This window comes from Simochromis diagramma, unplaced genomic scaffold (assembly GCF_900408965.1).
Source record: "Simochromis diagramma unplaced genomic scaffold, fSimDia1.1 OVJJ01000419.1, whole genome shotgun sequence".
In the NCBI taxonomy this organism is placed as follows: Eukaryota; Metazoa; Chordata; class Actinopteri; order Cichliformes; family Cichlidae; genus Simochromis; species Simochromis diagramma.
This window is the reverse complement of record NW_024387244.1, coordinates 3161743-3182743: the sequence shown is the minus strand read 5'-3', so window position 1 is coordinate 3182743 and position 21001 is coordinate 3161743. Positions and strand designations below refer to the sequence as shown.

At 43.0% G+C, this 21001-nt stretch overlaps 2 protein-coding genes across 11 annotated transcripts in view; one reads left to right on the top strand and one right to left on the bottom strand.

Moving 5' to 3' along the window:
- Positions 1-10375, top strand: part of tle2b (TLE family member 2, transcriptional corepressor b) — an 83084-nt gene extending 72709 nt beyond the window's left edge. For all 5 annotated transcript variants that reach the window (XM_040052660.1, XM_040052659.1, XM_040052658.1 and 2 more), the window contains 7 exons: positions 278-354; positions 1311-1560; positions 1865-2112; positions 2566-2713; positions 3382-3532; positions 3696-3772; positions 6135-10375. In XM_040052660.1, coding sequence (XP_039908594.1) covers positions 278-354; positions 1311-1560; positions 1865-2112; positions 2566-2713; positions 3382-3532; positions 3696-3772; positions 6135-6242 — 1059 coding nt within the window. In that variant the 3' untranslated portion in view covers positions 6243-10375. The remainder of the gene's footprint in view (positions 1-277; positions 355-1310; positions 1561-1864; positions 2113-2565; positions 2714-3381; positions 3533-3695; positions 3773-6134) is intronic.
- Positions 10376-18781: 8406 nt separating this feature from the next.
- The window catches only part of tle2a (TLE family member 2, transcriptional corepressor a), a 34919-nt gene continuing 32699 nt past the window's right edge, over positions 18782-21001 (bottom strand). For all 6 annotated transcript variants that reach the window (XM_040052904.1, XM_040052903.1, XM_040052905.1 and 3 more), the window contains exons 17-20: positions 20737-20884; positions 20497-20647; positions 20175-20251; positions 18782-19936 (exon numbers count right to left, since the gene is read on the bottom strand). In XM_040052904.1, coding sequence (XP_039908838.1) covers positions 19829-19936; positions 20175-20251; positions 20497-20647; positions 20737-20884 — 484 coding nt within the window. In that variant the 3' untranslated portion in view covers positions 18782-19828. The remainder of the gene's footprint in view (positions 19937-20174; positions 20252-20496; positions 20648-20736; positions 20885-21001) is intronic.

Here is a 21001-nt window from a genome sequence, read left to right as displayed (position 1 = left end):
TACAAAGAGTCTTGCCTTGATGGATTGCATCTATGTTACATATCAGGAAATGTGGGTGAACAAGAAGGAGCTGAAAGAGTCCAGTTAAAGTCTGATGTAGAAGAATAAATTCGTCCCTTCTAATCGCTTTAAATTGCAACTATTTTTATTTATTTGGAAAATAGATTCTACTGGATAACTTCTTGCACCTTTGGATGATAATTGGAAATCATTCTGAATCTTTTAGGCAGCATTTGCCAGTCTGTCACTTTTTTGTTCACGCTTTACTTTCCACCAGGTGGCGTATGACTCTCGGTCTCACCTAAGGGCCCCGGGGCTGCCCTCCTCTCTCCCTGGTTCCTCTGGTGGCAAGCCGTAAGTCAGAGCTTCTATCGCTCACTAAAACAAGCCCAGATTAGACGATGCTCAAGCGTGAAGAGAGATAAAATATAATGATTCAATGTGCTGCAAATTTTATCTGAAGCTGAGTCTTTTTCTGTTTTGCAATTAAAACCATCTACAGTTTTGAGGCACGTGTAATAGCATTAGTATTGTATTTATTTTGCATGGATGTGCTGTATAATTGAATGAAGCAGTTACATTTTTAATCTTATTTTTAGCTGATGGTGCTTATAGAACAGCAGAAAAGGACAACGACACAACAGGAACATGCTTCAAATATTAGCTCAGTGATATTTGCCTTGGATGGGAATAAGGATGAACTGTAGCTGCTCCTCTTTGTGTTTTTAAAAGAAAATAGAGGGCATTTCAAAGATGCCCATGAACCTTTTTTGATGTCTGAAATGCTGGTGTGATTTTTAAATGTCCCGGCACCTACTCAGACAAATTTGCAGACTGAGGAATTGTGTTGTTTTTGTCATTCATTGCAGAGTGGCAATTCATTCTTGCGGCGCTAATTTGAAATCATAAAGCAGCCTCGGCTTCCAACCGCTACAGTATCGATCAGCCATTAGCAAAGCCACGCTGACTCTGCCCTGTAATATAATCTGCCATTATGCATTCCTGCCCGTAGCTACGGTGAGCCCAGTAATTGCCAGAGTTCGGGGAAATACTGCTGGAGTTTCAAGGCCGTTATGGTGTTGTCAGACGTCACACTGCCCACTGACATATTTGTGGTCATTAATGAGTTGTGTGTATTTACCCCTAGCACTCTGCTTTTACTTGCTCGCTAACTGATTGATTGATTTTCATCTTCTCTCTCTTGTCTTCATAGCACCTAGGAGTCCAATTTTAGTTTGTTTTTTTTAGCTGTTGCTCTTTCTGCCTGACTGTATTGATTTATTTTCCCTCCTCTCTCTATCCCTTCTCAGCGCCTATTCGTTCCACGTGAGCGCGGACGGCCAGATGCAGCCGGTGCCCTTTCCTCCCGACGCTCTGCTGGGTCCGGGAATCCCTCGTCACGCCCGTCAGATCCACACCCTGAGCCACGGAGAGGTGGTGTGCGCCGTCACCATCAGCACCTCGACTCGTCACGTGTACACCGGAGGGAAGGGCTGCGTCAAGGTGTGGGACATCAGCCAACCAGGAAGCAAGAACCCCATGGCCCAGCTGGACTGTCTGGTGAGACGTGAAAGAAAATGAGGCGCACACAAGTATTAAAAAATTGAGAAGAGTACTCTCGTAACCACTCGCACGTGAATCCATGAAAACCAGTGCATGCATCCACAGAGCAGATTTGTTTTTACTGACCATGTCGTGTTTCCTCTTCCACTTTGGTAACAGACATTAAAACGTCCGCATTAATTTCCTGAATGTCCCAAGTGTTGCCATCTGTCCTGTAAAGCCTCACGCACTCCCCCCCCCCCCTCCTTGATCAAGTTACAACAGCCGTAATCTGACTGGTTTCTTTATCTTGTCAAATCAGAACAGGGATAACTACATCCGCTCCTGTAAAATCCTCCCAGACGGACGAACCTTGATTGTTGGAGGAGAGGCCAGCACGTTGTCAATCTGGGATTTGGCCACGCCAACTCCCCGCATCAAGGCGGAGCTGACGTCGTCCGCTCCCGCCTGCTACGCTCTGGCCATCTCCCCTGACAACAAGGTCTGCTTTTCCTGCTGCAGCGACGGCAACATCGTCGTCTGGGACCTTCACAACCAGACGCTCGTCAGGTAAGAAGGACCCCTGCAGGTAGACTGTAGTGAGACGAGAGCAGAAAGAGAAAGGTGAGAAAAAGAAGGTAGAATATTTCAGATGGAGGAAGGGAAGATAAAATATGTAAGAAGAGAAAGCGAGTGAGAAATTGTTGCAGTCTGTGGCTTCTTTAACTAACACCAAGGTCAGGTGCAAACAAAAGGGATAATCTAGCCATAGGGGATGTGAAGAGGATAAAACAGCTCTGTTTTAGCAAAGCTGGGCTTAAATAAAAAGGAAATGAGATGCGGAACACTGTCGGTTCTACGGGGAGGCAAGAATTAAAACATATTTAATCTGACACCTCTACCAGGAAAGAAGCAGAGAAACAACAGGGAGGCAGAGTCCGCTTTGCATGTGTATTCAAAGGGGTTCCAGTTCGGTTCTTAGACCCTCCTTTGTGCGTGTTTGCGTGGTCGTTGTCCCGGCAGGCAGTTCCAGGGCCACACGGACGGAGCGAGCTGCATCGATATCTCCAACGACGGCACCAAGCTGTGGACGGGAGGGCTGGACAACACAGTCCGCTGCTGGGACCTCCGAGAGGGACGCCAGCTGCAGCAGCACGATTTCACTTCACAGGTGCGCGCGCACACACACAGACACACACACACAGACACACAGTAATCATATTCTGCTCACGCTTTTTAACATGTTGATACAGGTACAGCACTTAAATGGTAATAGATCCCTAATATTGCATCTGTAATAAGATTCACCTCAATAAGGGATCGTGCACAGTAAATACAAGCATACAACAATAATCTACACACACACACACACACATTTTGTCTCTCATTCACTATTCACTGTGACGACAGGACTACAGCTGACCACTGGTGTCAAATGAGTTTCGATCCACAGTATAATGACTTTCTCTGTCTGCCATCTTTTCTGAGGTCTGTTTATTTCACTCTATATTTAGCTCGTTTATATCACTCCACTCTTTCATTCTTCCTTTTCCCTACTTTCCACCTCTGATCTTTTGTTGTCCCATCATCTTTATCTCTTCTCTTTAATATCCTCCGATCCCTAATTTTAAGTTCTTTTATCTGTCCTCCCTACTTCCTTCCATTGTTCTCTTTTAATCAACCTTATCTTCTTTCCCGCCCCTCATGTTGTTTTTCTTTTCACTTTTTTAAAAATAACTTCTGCGCCCTTGCTGTTGTCGCTTCTAATCCTTCTGTGTCGCCCCTCATTTTGCTTTCTGCTTTGCTTTATTCGTCTTCTTTCTCCCTCTTTGTCTCCAGATCTTCTCTCTGGGCTACTGTCCGACAGGCGAGTGGTTGGCTGTGGGAATGGAGAGCAGTAACGTGGAAGTCCTCCATGTCTCCAAACCGGACAAATATCAGCTGCACCTGCACGAGAGCTGCGTTCTCTCCCTCAAGTTCGCCTACTGCGGTACAAACACAAGCACTTTAATCCGTTCCTAAATCGATTGAATCCCAGCCACTGACCGACATGTGTCCGTCTTCTCCACGCTCTTGCTTTGTAGTTTGTTTTTCCCCTTTAGTTACTCCTTTCTCGTTGATTAACATGTGTTACTGTGGCTTTGTTGTTTCAGGGAAGTGGTTTGTGAGTACAGGAAAAGACAATCTGTTGAATGCATGGAGGACACCTTATGGAGCTAGTATTTTCCAGGTGAGAGATAAGCACCGATGACTGGCTCTGATGACGTGTGTGTGTGTGTGTGTGATATGTCTTTTGTCAGTGTGCCATAGGGAGAGAGTCTCTGCAACACAGAGCCTTTAAGGCAAAAGAGAGAGAGATGACAGGGTTCAAAGGGAGAGAGCGTGATAAACCTCTATTTTTTTTCACTTTCAGATTTGTTGATCCAAGGTGACTTGTGGAGATTTATCAGATGGTGCAGACTGACGCGCACACACAAACACACACAGTGAATCAAAACACGACAAACGCCATCTTTCCATTTCGTTCAGTTGCTTCGTTGGAGGAAATGTCGAAACATGAATATGCAGGGAATATTTTTAGCTGAGCGAGTACATCTGGGTGTGAATGAAACTCGAGAGACGAAGGCACATTTAAGCTGAGCAGTGTGTGTGTGTGTGCGTGTGTGTGTGTAAAACAGTGTGGTTGTCATATTTCTGTAAGCTACAGTGGGCAGCAGGGTTGGCGGCTCCCGTCTTTCCCCGTGGACTGAAAGGAGAATACTGGCTATCTTGCTTTGTTATCCAAATGCCAAATGTTCCTCCTGCCAAACAGCTCCCTCCTGTCACTGTGTTAAACAGAGCTGCTCTCTCTCTCTCGCTCCTCTTCATCGCTGTCCTCCTTGCCTCTTTTCAAAGCGCCGTTTCGCTCTTGTCTTATTTTTCCTCTCTGTTTGTTGTTGTCCTCATTTTTATCTTTTCCTCCAAATCTGCCTGGATCTACTTTCTTCTTTGACCTTGTCCTTTTTATTACTGTCCTTTGCTTTCATCGCCTTCCTTTATTTTATTTCCCGTTTCCCCCCTCTTTCTCCTCATGCTCGCTTTCATTCACGTCCTTTAGCTGGTGTGTGGCATCACTCTCTTTGTTTGCTTTCTCTCAAGGGAAACTGGAAAAGGACAAAGGTCATAAAGAGTACAATCCAATCAAGATATGCAGACTGAAAGAAAACAGATGGAACAGTCCGATGAGTCTCGAGTTCAGAAAGTTTAATGAGGGCGACTTTTGTGCAGTGCAAAAAGTTGTTCTCTTAAATCAGTGAGTTTAGAGAAGCGACTATTTGCGGTGCACAGGGAGAACACAGACATCCACTTGTTTCACTGTCCAGCCTGTATTCACACCACGAAGGTTTCCCCTCTTCCTTTTTTCAGCTTTTATTGAGCTGTGTTTCGCACCGAAATGCCAAACATGCTCTCATCCTTTCAGCGGTATTGGCTCAACAAAACAAGCTATGTTATCATTCTGAAATGTTGCTTTTTATAAATGTTCATTCTCCCTGCTATAAATTTTAAATATGACAGTTAAATGGCACATTAGCTGAAAATCTGTGCTGCCAGGTACATGCCACCGTGTTCACGTCACATGGTAGCATGCAGCTTCACATTTTCAATCACAAAGATGGTTTTTTATATACAAGTTCTTAAATGTTGATACTTATTTTTAGCTGGTTCACTTCGTAACTAATGTGTTACCAAACATTTTAGGCTAAAAGATGAATCAAATAAACCCTGTGACTCTTTTTCCAGAAAGCAGACAAAAGTCACAGACATCCCAAAAGTAAATCAGAGTTTTAAGTTTCTCTGGGTTTTTCAATGTCTTCTTTACTTTTCTCATCTTCAAACTCATCCTTTAACCTGTCACTGCCCCCCCTCCCCTCCTGCTATCTTGTTATAGTTTGAGGATTCCTGTGTGAAATGGCCTCTCACCAGTGCCCTGATGATTGACAGCCCCGCTGAGCTTGTAGCGAGGAAAGGAGGAGAGGGCAGAGAAGTTTAGAGAGGGAGAGGAGGAGTCGACACGAGAGCTGGGGCCTGAGTGAAAGGGGAGCCTAAGAGGAAAGAGAGCGGTGGTGGAGGAGCAGGAGAGTCTGGGAGGAAAGGGAGGAAGATAAATGATGATGGAACAGTAGGGGGGAAAGGAGGTGAAAGGGAGAGGTGGGGTTTAGAAGTAGCTTTAGATCATCTAAAGCCAGGTGCCCAGGTCTGGCTTTGGGATACAGGGGGGGAAAAGAGAGCGAATAAAAGGGAAGGATTGTGCATTTTTCCAGTTGAGGCTACCAGGCTTATGCTGCTTAAAACCTGGAGTTAATGTGGCAGTGTCTCACACTGGAGCAGACGAATGAGTCAGCATCCTGGAGCTGTGGAGTTGTCTGTTTGGAAATAATTGCCGACTGTTTTGAAATGCAAATATGTCTTGTATGATTGAGTATTAAATGATGAGTCACATCTTTTCTAACATCTCTTTGTGTTCCTTTCTCTCCATCTGTCTTCATCCATTTATCATCACATCCCTCTTGCTTTCTCTCTCACCCCACCCCCCACCTCTCGAACACTCCCAGTCCAAGGAGTCTTCATCAGTGCTGAGCTGTGACGTCTCCCCAGACGACAAGTACATAGTAACTGGCTCTGGGGACAAGAAGGCCACGGTGTACGAGGTGGTGTACTGAGGGCCGGGACAAGATGGGAAGAGACAAGGTGGAGATTTTAGGGGCGGGACACTCTGCCAACCACTCCTGATCCTCATTACATCAGCAACAGCAGCACCTCCGTCTCAGTCGTCTTGAGTCCTCCTGACTCTTACCCCCAAAACATCACTCCCCCCCCTCTCTTTTTTTTTTTGCTGTGATATAAGCTACTGTGGAAGCTCCCAAATGCCATCTCCCCTCCTCCCCCTTCCACTTTTAGCCCAAGGATGAGGCATGATAGCAGAGAGAGAGAGAGAGAGAGAGAGAGGCAGAATGGGGAGCAGCAAGATAAGAAGGACAAAGGAAAAGGGCGGTGGAGCATGAAGATAAAGTTTGGAGGAGAAAGAGGGAAAGATGAGGAGAAGAGAAAGAGTGAGTGTGGAAGGAAGAAATGAAAGGGAGGAAGAGGACGATGAGGAGGAGGAGGAGGGAGGCAGGGTAATTAGGGCTGTTTCCTGATTAAGAGCTCAGTGGAAGGGAGGCCCCCAGAGGAGGTGCGGAGCGGCACTGTGGGAGCGCCAGCCAGGAGCACTGATACCACACAATCGATTCATTAGCCAGACAGTGGAAGCCTTAATGAGGCTGACGCCGCAGCTCGATCTCCCCAGCGAGAGGTGTCAGGAGCTGGGGAATGATGACGCTCCGAGACGGAAGGGGGCTGCTTCAGATATCCACATACACTGACGTGAAACATAGACCTGCTAATACACACACACACACACACGCGCGCGGCATCAGGCTAGAATACACACACACTCGCTTCCACCCCCTTGAGGTACTCGTATGAAGAGAGAAACACACACAACACATAGAGCACCCAATTAAACATTCACCGCAGCGCTCCCCGTCTCACTGCTAATATCTATTTTATTTTGGTCTGACAAAGGCAGCGTCTAATGAGCAGCGGAGTCAATGGGATTCTCCCAGGGCCCAGAGACACAAACAGAGAACATCAGCCGAGCTGTTCATTCTAATTCCTCTGGATTGTTCTCCTGACACCGGGCGCTGCACTCACTCTCATTAAAGGCACTGTCAGCTAGATGAAGTAGCAGCACGCCAGCTTCACTGTAAGGCGGACGAGGGGGCAAATTAACACCACACGTTTACGCTATCATCAGCAGCCAACTAAGCAGCGACTAATCCGATTCCTTTCAAATTTTATGCAACTAGTTGCTGTTTTCATTTACGGACGAGATTACATGTTTATCAGAGTCATTATCTCCATCTCTGCCTGCCTGCTTACGTGCTAGTGTTCAAGTGCTCGGGCTAATTCTTGTTTCATAAGCTATTGATTTCTATTAACTGAGATGCTAAACACCTTAAATAATTTTTTACATTTTCACTTGCTCACTGAGATTACGATTAGAAGATTTATGCCACTCTCATGTCTGTAAATTCGCCGCAAGCAGCCTTCCAGTGTAGCTTGGCCAACAGACAGAAAACAGGTGCCCAAAAGAGCATTTTACTCTTTTAAGAGCGTACAAATCGGTTTTTATTGACAACATTTGACGCACCACACTAGCTGGCTTAAACACCTTACCGCTGTCAACTGCATGCTGAAGTTTCAGTGCAGCCAGAATAAAAATAGTTGAAATTACTTGTGTCAATATGTCACAAACAATGCAATCAGTATCGTCCATGAGTTCAGCTTCTTTTGGCCCGTTTATGCCAGACCGGTCGCTTTGCATGCAAACAGCTCCATACCACCGTGTAGGGGAGAGCAGCGTGTCGTGATTTATGAGCTGAATCATCATCACTATGCAAACACATTTTAATGACAGCTAAATCACTGTGATTTTTACTTTCCACTAATTAGTTAGAAACACAACTTTCAGCCTTTCTTATATTTTAAAATTGGGGTTTTTGGAGACCTGGGATGTAAATGTGCCGGCACTTTTGGGTCAGCTTCTGTTGTGTGTTCAGGCTATAAATAAAACAGACGTGACAGTCAACACAAAAGTTTTCAGACATTTTTCAAAGTGCCTGTTTGTTAATTTAACACAAATCGCTAAACTTACAGGACAGGAACTACATATCAATCCTGTCAGGGTAGTATTGATCCAGTACCAATAGCAGCATTGGTATCGTTACTATGGCAACATTCAGAAAATAAAATAAATGCATAAATCAGAGGGGGTTTTTTTTTTCCAGAAAGCCTGATGTTTTCAAACTGTTGCAACATCTCCTTCTCTGTAGTGTGTGACTCTCCAAGCTTCTGTACCAATATGTTCTTGAACCAGTGGTTAAAAACCAGCACAGGCGTAACGTCAGCCAGCATAAACATGTCCTTACAAGCTGGAGACTGGTGCTTTTGGTGAATTTGGTTTGCATGCCATCAATAAAGTTTGGCCAGGTGCTTCCTCAGATTGGACGCGTTACCGTGGCCACCTTCACATTTAGCACCACAAATGTCACAGAGGGCGTCGTCTGCATATATCACATCAGATCGCTCAAACGCTGCTGAAGTCGAGGTTAATACTTTCTCCACTTTTCTGTTTGTGGGCTAAGCTTACTTGCGTATTAGTGGCCCTGACTAATAGCAGGCTAGTAAAACGATGATTCTCCCTGTTTTTCTTCTGTGGCTACACTGAGTATTAATCTATTCTGAAGTATTCTAGCACGTTGTACGGCTTTTACTTGGCTTTTTGTGGATAAACGCATGAGCATTGGAGATGCTGGTAAGGAGTTTTTAGGGGTTTTTCTTTACATTTCAGACAGAGTCAGGCTACCCGTTCTCGTTTCTGTGCACTAAGCTATCAGGCCTTGTAATTATTGTACAGACATGAGAGTACTATCAGTCTTTCTAATTCTTGTTATGACAGCAAATAAGAAAAATATCAAGCTACTTCTTTAAATATAATCCTTACTTTTGATTCCTACTTGTATCATATTCCAAACTGGCAGGCAAACTGTATATCGGAGCTCTCTGCTTCTGTAGAACATGCATCACCAATGTTTAGACTAAAAAGGCACATTTCAAGATTTTCTTTGATTACTCGTTAATTTCTGAATATTTTTTTTTTAATAGTGATTGCTTGTCTTATGTAATGATGTGTTTATGTATTGGGGTTGCCTATGATTATGGGGAGGAATGCACTCACACATGGAGACAGAATATCAAGAGGAACACAGGTGGGACTACTTTTTTGTCTTTTTTTTTTTTTTTAAATCAGGGTACCTTTTATCCTTGGTAATGGTGATGGGCAGAGGGTGTACAACATCAGCAATCCAGTGTAAAGAAAAAAAAGAGCTCCTCTGTCCACTCCTTGTTTTTATTATCCCCCTTTTTTTCCCAAAGTGGTAGTGCGTGTATTTTAGTCTGTTTTCAGTCCTTACTGTGTAGTAATAAGCCGTTTCTGTTGAGTCTGTGGACCGTGTACAACAGGAGTTGGCTGCGACATGAAAATATAGATTTAGCCATTGATTGATCGATCGAGGTTCCACTTTTTATTGCATGTTTGTTGCATTAAAGCTCCACTGCTGGTAGAACAAAATCAATCTGGTTTCGTTCGGTAAATACAGCGAACGGTCTCACAGCCGCAGTTTTACACAAGAAAATCTTAGCGTGACAGTATGCAATCTAGCTCATCTGTATAAAATGTCAGCAGGACTCTTCCATGCTTCTTGCTGCAGCACTAATGCAGAATAGGAGATTTACGAGAGACTTCTGAGATGGCTCGTGTACCAGCCAGGAGTCAGAGATAATCTGTACAGTTTAATGCCTTTGCCTGCCTGTTTCCCTTTCTGCCTGACAGCCACAGGCAAATCTAAACAATATTCTCATACACAAGCTTGTAATCTACTCAAAATGATGCTGTATAATGGCTATGCATTTGGTGGTATAGCATAAATATTTGGGACATTGTATTTGATACTTTTCTTTAACAGTAGGTAACACGTCTCCCCTGCTTGTGCTTCTCTGTTCCAACAGTGTTCAAAACTTATTTTTCCCCCCATTTTACAAGTTCATGTAAAGTTTCTCTTTTAAAAAGCCAAGGAACTTCCTCCTTTCTTTTCCTTTTTTTTAACTGGGTCTTCCCTCCTGAAGTGTTTTCCCACGTGCTGTAAAAGAAATACTATGTGTGAAAAATAAACCAAACTTGTGTTCATCCTTTCCAGTGTCTTCTGTGTCAATTATTTTACTATGGGGATGGCAGTGGGTGCTCCGCTTTTGGTATAAATTTGAACATCTCTGGAAATGAAAGCTAAAAAAATGAGGCCAATGTGAAAAGTTCCCTAACATGCATCTCCTCTCTCTATTGTCTCCGTAACAGCCTCAAGTAACAGTGGTGAGAGCATGCTTTGTTGAAGATGGATAGCACTACCTAGATACACAGGGGACCGACTGCACTGTGGAGAAGAAAGCCAAATGTTAACTTTCGTTTTAGCAGTTTTCGGGCTCGAGATTATCCCAGCTGTCGTAGGTTGAGAGGCGGTGAACACCCTGGACAGATTACTAGTCCATCACAGGGCCAACGCAGAGAGTCAGCCAACCATTCACACTGACATTCACACCTCTAGGCAATTTTGAATCAGCCATTAACCAAACATGCTTGTCTTTGGACTGTGGGAGGAAGCCACGCAGGCACAGGTAGAACAAACACAAAAGCCCCAGTCAGCCAGTAGATTCATGCCCAGGACCTTGCTGTGAGGTGCAAGTTTAACCACCAAAGAAACTGATTCCATTGTTTACCATAATCTCATTACTGTTTGCAGAACCTGTACGGCATGCGTACACATCACAGGTGAGCAGAGAGGAGCGCAGTGAAATGGTCTCGTCATGTAACTTTACACCATCTACTTATCTCCACTTTCTTATGATTGCTGTAAAACAACAGTGTGTCTTAAAGACAATCACTGTGGGCTGTGGAGGCAAATCATGGCAACTATATTAGGCATATCTATTCAACGACTCATTAATGCAGCTGCCTGATCAACCAATCACGTGGCACAAACTAAATGCATCTAGGCATTAGGGGTGCAACGATACTCGTATCATATTGAACCGTTCGATACAGTGCTTTCGGTTCGGTACGCATATGTATCGAACAATACAACATTTTTAATTTATTTTATCAACTTTCCTTCTGACGATGCTGTCTGTGTTGAGCGCTCAGTGGATCTGCGCTCGACAGTGCAGCCTAGGCGGAGTAGTCGAACGCAGATTCACTGAGCGCAGCACAAGCTAGCGAGACAGAAGTTAAGCTCTCCTTGCAACATGGCAAATTGAACCTCCCCCACCCTCATTCAGATCTGGCGTTTGGAATTATTTTGGTTTTCATGTGACGTATGACCCTGAAGGTAAGCGCTTCATGGACTAAAGTAAAACAGTATGTTGGATGTGCCACGCAATGCTCAATTACATGGGTGGGAACTAGTGCGTTAGCGCAGTTAGCTCGTTAACGTGTTGGCCGTCCAGCCCCATGCACGGGGCGATCCGCAGTAGCTCGTTAACTTGCCGTGTTGTGGCGTTAACGTCATTTCAACGAGATTAACGCTGACAGCACTAGTGGGAACACAACAAATATGACTGCACATTTACTCCGACATCATCCTAGTGCAAAGACAAGTGAAAGCAGACAAAAACAACAAGCATGCATGCTACAAACTTTACCCGAGTCATTTAGACAGCCGTTAGCACATGATTCTCCTTATGGGGACCTGATATGTTTAATATGCTGCTGAGAATATAGCCCAGAAGAAGCGTATAGTATAGCTTTTTATTTTGGAAAGAGACATTTCTCTGTAATAAACTCTCTTTTCCAAAGATGAGTGATTTCTCCATCAGATAGATTTTTTTTTTTTTATTACTTTGTTGTTTCAGCAACATTACATTTAAAAACTGTACTTTTGAGTTAAAATATATATTTATAATTTTAATAAATGACAAATTAAAAAAGGCATGAACATTTTTTTTGTATCGAAAAAATATCGAACCGTGACACCAAAGTATCGAACCGAACCGTGAATTTTGTGTATCGTTGCACCCCTACTAGGCATGTAATCATGGGCAAGACGGTCTGCTGAAGTCCAAACCGACCATCAGAATGGAGGAAAAGGTGATTTAAGTCTCTCTGAATGAGCCAAGGTTGTTGGTGCCAGATGAGATGGGCTGAGTGTTTCAGAAACTGCTGATCTACTGGGATTTTTACAACCATCCATCTCTGGGGTTTACAGAGAATGGTCCAAAAACGAGAAAGTATATAGTGAGCAGCAGTTTTCTGGGTGAAAATTTGCCAGTAGATAATGGCAGGACTGGTTCAAGCTGATAGGAAGGTAACAATAACTAAAATAACTACTTGCTATAACAATGACATGTAGGAGAGCATCTATGAATCCTTAACATGTCTAACCTGGAAGCAAATGGGCTACAGCAGCAGAAAACCACACCAGGTTCCACTTCTTTCAGCTAAGAACAGGTAACCGAGGCTATGATTCGCACAAGCTCACCAATATTGGACAACAGAAGGCTGGAAAAACACAAGTCTTGATTTCTGCTGGAACATTAAGATGGTAAGGTCAGCACTTGGCATAAACAACACGAAAAGTGTAACCTTGTACCGGCGGTTCAGGTTGGGGATGCTGGTGGAACAGTGTGTGAGAGAGATTTTTTTGGCACACTTTGAAATCCTTTAGTTCCAAGTGAGCATTGTCTAAACACCACAGCTTACCCAAGAATTGCTGCTATCCATCCCTTCATGACCACAGTGCTAGTACAATAGTACATCATGTAGCAAATCCTTTTACACGGGTTTCTGTGGAAGCCATTGTAGTCAAATGGCTTCGACAGCCACCAGAACTCAATCTAATAGAGCAGTTTTTGGATTTAGTGGAATGAGAGATTTGCACTGTGGATGTGCAGCTGACAAATCTGCAACAGCTGTGTGATGCTGTCATGTCAATATAGACCAAAATCTCAGAGGAATGTTTCCAGGAATGTGTTGAATCTGTGCCACAAAGGGAAAAAACAGTTCTGACTCTAAAGGCAGGTTGTAACCCTAATCATTGCTGCCGGTGGTGTGGGGTAATTTCTTTCTAGGAACTCAAGTGAGACAATAACCCTGAATTATTGGACTGAACTCTATCATATTGTGCAAAAACAGTATCAGACACAGGGCCATCACATGCTTTATCAAACTGACACTGTGTCCCGCTTTCTCAGACACTTTCATTTAAAACGTATTCAGCACATTTAAATTTTCATGTTCCTATCATTAAACTACCAGTAGGCTGCCTGTATTAGCCACTGGTTACAAAGACTATTTTCTTCACACGCATAAAACTGTCTGTCCTTGCTTAACATTTCAGTTTAGCACAAATGTTCATTGCCTGACAACATAACAGACCAAAAACAAGCCTGCGGAGGTTATAATCTGTCACCATACAGGTAACAAACAAATGCTGCAAACACATGGTGCTAAATCCAGCCAAGCAAGGTTCAATGCACAATTTAACCACATCAAAATATCACACACTGGTACACTGGCACTTCAGTCAACAGCAAGGCACAGAAGTAGAAAGAGGTTCATATTTGAGGTGGGTGGAGCGATTTAAATATCAACAGTATCAATACCAATGCTGGATCGATAGTAGTGCATTATGATTGATGATGGTTGGTTTCTGTCATCTAAGTTCAGTATGTAGCACATTATACTGTTTTAAATAAACAATTGTTTTTGGAAATAAAAAATATACCTCAAACATGCACTATGAGGTTTTTAACCCAAAGTCCTTTGGGGCATATTTAAATTCCTGGTCTTTTCTCCAAAAGCTGAAAGGTGGGCTTTGTCGTAAAAATCACAGTGATTTAGTGGTCATTAAAATGTGTTCAGAATATGCAAATTAATGATAATCAGAGATGGGCAGTAACGCGTTACTATTGCAAAAAAGGTAATTAGATTACCGTTACTTTCCCGTAGGAACGCTGCGTTACTGCGTTACTAAAACCGTGATTTTTTGTGAGAATGTCTCATGACAGTGACGTAAGCGAGTGCGACGTTTGTGACAGCAGCTGTCTGCAGATCAACAATGGATCATATATCCAGTGCGGGAGAGAGTATGAGCGTGCAGCGTTTAAAGTGTGGAAGTACTGACCTTACTTTGAGTTTGATTCCATAAAAAGTGACAAAAACATTAGTGTCTGTTGTGCGTGGGAAGAAAACTTCTTTTTACAGCGACAAAAAACCCCTAAACTTCCAAACAAGCACCGAGTGCGCAATGACGTAATGGGAAACTCACAGAGAAACTCGCGGATTCTTCCACTGACCGCGGCACACCTGCACCAGGGTAAACCTCCGCCTACCCTACTCCTGCTTTACAGGTGAAAATAGAGCAAAACGGCCGCTAGTCTTTGACTTTATTTATTTTCTGCTGTGTTTTACTTGCATCTATTTGAAAGAGTGAGTGTAAACACACAAAAAAAATATTTTATGTGCTGGAATGTGCAGAAAATAGGTTTAAATGTTAAACAAATTTCTTCCAGTCAGAGAATGTTGCATATAATTAAATTTTTGCTTGATGCATAAAGTTAAAAGATTAAAACTAATAAAACAAGTTTTAAAAAGGGACTTTTCCATTTGATTACATTTTGTATGATGGATTATGCAGAAAAAGTAGAATTGGGCTGAGAGATCTATCGCTTTATCACCTATTCAGGTTGTAAACTGTGTTTTTAAAAAGTAACTAAGTAACTAAGTAATTAATTACTTTTGAAAATAAGTAATCAGTAAGGTAATGGGATTACTTTTTGGGGGAAGTAATCAGTAATTAGTTACTGATTACTTTTTTCAAGTAACTTGACCAACACTGATGATAATTAATTTCATAAACCATAAAACACTGCTCTCCCATGCACAAATTTGCACTATGTACAGCTCTGGTGCTCTGGTGTCTTGCTCACCAGTTTTTGTAGAAGTGCCGTCTGTATCTCTCTTTCTCTTTCATGGTGGCCAAGTTTTTAAAACTCATGTTCCAGACTTTACATTTATTTTCCACAGAGTCAGCTGGTATTTTTGTGCGCAAGTGTTCTTTAGATAACTTCTTTTACAAATCTCACAGCAGCACTGTGAGAATGAATCTTTGCCACAATGATTCAAGGCCAGAGAAAAAGCAACTGAAGTTACCAGCTAGCTAATGTGCTGTTGGAAACTCTCTTGCAGTGTGTGCTTTCTGCAGATGGCCGCCCCTCTGAGGTTTCTTCCTGTTAAAAGGGACTTTTTCCTTCCTCCTCTCGCCAGTCATGTGATTGTTCTCTGTATTATTGTAGTGTCTTTACCTTACAATATAATATGTTTTTGTGATTAGGAACTTATAAATAAAATTGCATTGAATAAGCAAAAAAAGGGGGAGGAAAAAGAAACAAAAGAAAGAAAGCATGGTGCTCAAAAGAGAAAGACATGAGCAGGACGACCACCATTACTGAGCATTTGAGCAGTGCTGTTAATGACTTTGCTGAACACAAAGCTCAAAAGTCAAAAGGGTGAGTGGTTTATGTGCTTGTAAAGGTTGAAACATTGTCACCATGTGTGTGTGTGTGTGTGTGAGAGAGAGAGAGAAAGTGCTACAGTTGCTACAGTATAATATGGCTGTAAGCCCCCCCCCCCCCAAATATCTGCCCCAAGGCCCTTCACACAGTTGCTCCGCTTGTGGATAACATGCTGTAATTCAACGTGCAAAAGTCAAAAGGATGAATGGCTCCTGAATAGTAATACTGTTCAAGTACTATTAGTATTCAAGGGCTCAGGCTTACTTTGGCAGTTGTATAATTACAGCCTCACCTGATTGGTTAATTAAGTTTTTTTTTTTTTTAACAAGGTAGCCGTTGCTTTTTACACCGTTTTTTTTTTACAGCCATGTCCTTAGTGAGAAATGGGGACGCGATAACAACAGCAGTTAAACACACTTTTTAAAATGAAAATGCCTCCACCCACTGTGACTTGAAATTATTATGAGATTATCTTCTTAGGTGTGATGAGTCGTGTGTATTTAAGGACAGAACTGAAGGGTGGCTGTAAGATAAAACACCATAACACACACACACACACACACACACACACACACACACACACACACACACACACACACACATAACCCTCCATGTTGCAGCCTGTGCAGCAGTTTCTTGCCCACTATGGGATACAGTGCCAGGTGCACAGAGCCAGGTCCATACCAGACAGCAGAGGCAGCGATGCCCGAGGATGTGCCAGCAGAGCACGGCTCTCCATCCATGCACCTCCAGTCCAAATGTATTCTCTCTGTTAGTTTAATAGTCTCTCGGAGCTGCTACAACAAGCTTGCTGCTGGCTTGTTGTTAGCATTGGCTAAGTGTGGTGTCTAGCTATTGGTCCATTACAAAAAGAAAAAAAGAAAAATCGACATGAAATGAAATCAGAAAATACAAAATGTTCAACTTTCAAACAGGTCTAAGCAGAAGTTTTTACATCACTCTGGTCTTCACACACATTATACATTACAAGTAAAGAAGTGAAGGATGATTGGACCAAATCTTGCCAGTAATGCTTTCTGGTTGTTCTTCCGGTTGTTGACTCAGAACATCATTAAATTGCATTAAATTCATAGAGGTGGTCATAGACAAAATAGTGCTGTCCTCCTCTCTGCCCCATGCATACAGAATTCAATAATGGAGATTTTATATATATTTTAAACTTTGAGGAATCTCCTCCGCCTAAATGGAGCGGCTGCCAGAGTTTTAGGAAACATGCAAATTTATGTTTTGTTCCCTAAAACTCTGCATCAGCACCAAATGAAAGGCATCAATCAACTCTATAAGAAAACACTATAAAACCAGCAGGGGCTTCAAATTCAGCTTTTAATTATCTTTAGGTTCATGAATGCTAGCACCAAATGACACCAGCAGTCACCTAAAATCTCTTTATCTTGTAAGGTAAAGACCCAACAAATAATACAGAGAATACCCCAACAATCAGATGACCTCTATGAGCAAGTACTCGGTGACAGTGGGAAGGAAAAACACTCTTATAACAGGAAGGAACCTCAGGCAGAGCTGGGCTCAAGGATGGGCAATCGCTGTGACCAGTTGTTGGTGAGGGGAGGGAGACGGGACAAAGGACACACTGTGGAAGAATATGTCCACTCTCTTCTACAACAATCCCTCCCTTTAATGTAAAATGATTCAAATGTAAAATCACTATGGAAGCAGACATTTAGTCTTAATGTTTGGATGCTGAAAGAAAAATCTGATTAACGAGAGAAAATTCATTCCCTCCGCCTCAGTTTTGCCTGATTTGACGACAAACCTCTCTCTTCATCCCTTCATTCATTTTCTTCTGAAAGACATTTTGCACACTAAACATGACGTTTGGCCCGTGACAGTACAAAGACAAATTGATGCCACAATGTTTTGCATAACACGGACAATACACAGGAAACAATTATTAAAAACCAGGCACCCGCTGACCCCATTTGATGTGTTGGAGGTTCTTCAGGATTCTAAATAAGTTGCACGTATCAAATAAAGCAGATACCCAGGCTCATTTGCACACATTTCCATATGTGTCGACGTTTAAAAAGATCCCAGTACTTTGGGCCTAAATTTGAAGTGCAAAACCAAACAAATGCCTTCCAAAGCTGTGTTTAATTGGCAGTCCGCATTCTCATTTATCTCTATTCAGTCTGGCAGTGTCAGCTCAGCGATACAACTAATGCCCAGAGCAGGTGAGAAATCCATTTTCCCTGAACACTTTCCGTTCTGCTCTAGCTTGCTGCCGCACCGCACAAAAGCCATAACTTTGTGGCAAATCAGCGCTGCGATCGCAGGCACTGAAGGGTTAAAACCTGCATTTCAATCCTGCTCAAACTGAAATTAAATGAAGCTAAATGCATCATTATCCACAAGTATGCCAACAACCCTACACTCCAGACAGGAAATAAATGCTTCACTTGTTTTGTTTTTCTTTCCTCAGGTTCTCTTCTCACGCAGTTAAAGCTTTGTCTTGGCAGAACAGTCACCACGACACCCATAATCACTGAAGAACTCCCTCTTGGGCATTATTGCAATAATAACCCATCCCACAGTTTATTGTGCTGCAGATCACCTTTGTCTCATCACACTACAAGCTCACTCTGCACAAAAAAAAGAAAGAAAAAAACCCACACAACTGTAAGACGGCATTATTTACTGAGAGCGCCAGTCACAAAGGAGCTGTGAATCAGAGCTCGCTCGTGCTGTGGGTTTGGATCCCAAGACGCTTTCTCACATGTCTGAAGATGCAGACTGGAGAAACACCGTATTCCCTTAGAACAGTGTGTGCACCCTCATTCAGATCCCTCATTTTTTATATTTCTAAGATGCTTTCTGGCACCACGCTGAGAGCGCGCTTTCCTGGCTGTTAGGGTTTAAACAAATATTCAACAAATGGTTCATTTTAAATGTCCGAGCCAGACTTGCCGAGAGCCTGACTTGGGTTTGCAGTTAAACCCCCCCCAAAAAAGCCAACAAATACACACACACACCAAGAAAATTCACAGTCACAGATTACGTCTTTGGTTGCCTTTAGAGAACTTTATTTACATGTCCATATATAGCAAGGTTCAAGTTCATGATGCAGCTGTGAAACTACCTGTCTGTCTTTATGTGCCCTAACAAATACATTTAAAATAAAAAAAAAATTTAAAAAACACACTTAATGCAGAGTGAGTGTCAATGATGTCCCGATACTGGAGAGTACTTGTTTGAGTTTAGTCTTCCGTCTGATTTTGGTTTCTATCAAACATCTTCAGAACACGTTTGTCTTTGTTCTTTTGAAAGAAACAGGAGGAAAAAACCAGTAAAACAACAAAGACAATGTGAGTCTCAGGACACCTTAGAGGACCGAGCCTTGTTCTTGTCATGTATGCACTAGAGATGATACAATCGTGTTGCTGCTTAAACTTAACCAGGAGCAAAAGAAAATAGCTGGAACCTCACGCCACATCGTCTCGCCATCTGCCATGCATCTGCCGCCCCGAGGAGTGGCTCGGTGCTGTGGACAGAGCTGGACCGGACCGGGCCGAACGAGGCCAAGCTGACTCAGACTTGGACTTTGTACACAGCACAGAATATGGACTGGATTTTTCCATTAAGGGTTTTCTGAACCCTCCCCCACGTGTTCTCAGTCCCACACCTTTGTCTTTTGTTCCTCCGCTCAATGCCATCCGACTGCTTGCGTAAAATTCAAAGGCTAAAAAAATATTTTTTTCCTAATTTCTTGTTCACTACAGAGGTTTCATTTTGTTTTTTTAAAAAAAGGGACAAAAAAAGGAAACAAAAACCAAAAAGTTCTTTGGAGGAATCCCACAGTTGCGCAGCTATAGACTAACCAGCATTCTCAGAGCATTAAAATCAGTTTTTTTCTTTTTTCCAGAGATGTGACTTTGCCTCTTTTTGCTTCGCTTTCTTTTCTTTCACAAACATAACCAAAACGACAAAAGTACAAGTTGAGTGTCTCTTGCTTTCCATGCCACCAACGCTCTGTACAGTCAATGCTGCAGGAGGGAGCCTTGGCCCCGCCCCCTGATTATTAGTTTGCTTTTTTGGAGCCAATCAGAGTTCAGTACATAACTTCGTAGACTGTGGCTTTCTTGTCCCCGGAGCCAGTGACGATGAACTGGTCGTCGGGTGAAATGTCGCAGCTGAGAACCGACGAAGACTCCTTAGACTAAGCAAAAAGACAGAGACGACATCATCAGTGAATCAAAATGCGGAAATTCACAGCTGTTATTTAAAGGTACTTTTGTGTCCCCAAATTACCCTCTGATATTTGAAGAAGATGAGCAGGGAAATGAAAAAGCTTGTATTATTTTTAAAGCTTTGACAGCTCAATTGTTTCCAGACCAGAGATCACAATTTCTCATCAGATCAGGCTGCGTGTCTTGCATTAAACTCTGGGGTTTTACCTGAAATATGCTGGATCCATAAGGTGTCCTCCATGCATTCAGGAGGTTATCTTTGCCTGTGCTCACGAACCATTTACCTACAGGAAAAAACACACACGGCCATCAGCAGATAAAGCCTCAGGGGAGGAGAGATATGGAGAAGCCTGAGAGGCTGCGAAGCAAAAGCAGAGAGAAGAGGCGAAAGGGAAAGGACAGCTTCTGTGTTCTAATGAGAGAAGCAAAAGATTTGTTCTGCTTCCCTCTGATTAGATACCCTCAGGTAGTGTGATGTAACCAAACCATCAATCTAATCGGTGTGTACGTGTCGTCTGTCTGTGCGTACCACAGTAGGCGAACTTGAGGGAGAGAACGCAGCTTTCGTGAAGGTGCAGCTGGTACTTGTCAGGTTTTGAGACATGCAGAACTTCCACGTTACTGCTCTCCATTCCCACAGCCAGCCACTCGCCTGTCGGACAGTAGCCCAGAGAGAAGATCTGGAGACAAAGAGGGAGGAAATGCGATGATGACAGATGTAAAGTGTTATTGGTAATGAGGTTTATGTGCATTAGACTTGTGTGCGCACCTGTGATGTGAAGTCATGCTGCTGCAGCTGGCGTCCCTCTCGGAGGTCCCAGCAGCGGACTGTGTTGTCCAGCCCTCCCGTCCACAGCTTGGTGCCGTCGTTGGAGATATCGATGCAGCTCGCTCCGTCCGTGTGGCCCTGGAACTGCCTGCAGGATAGACACAAGGTAGTCAACACAGCTAGACTAAACTACAACCAGAGAGACGTTCCTTAAGGTACACAGCCCTGACTGCATTTCATTTAAGTACATTTAATATTTAATCTT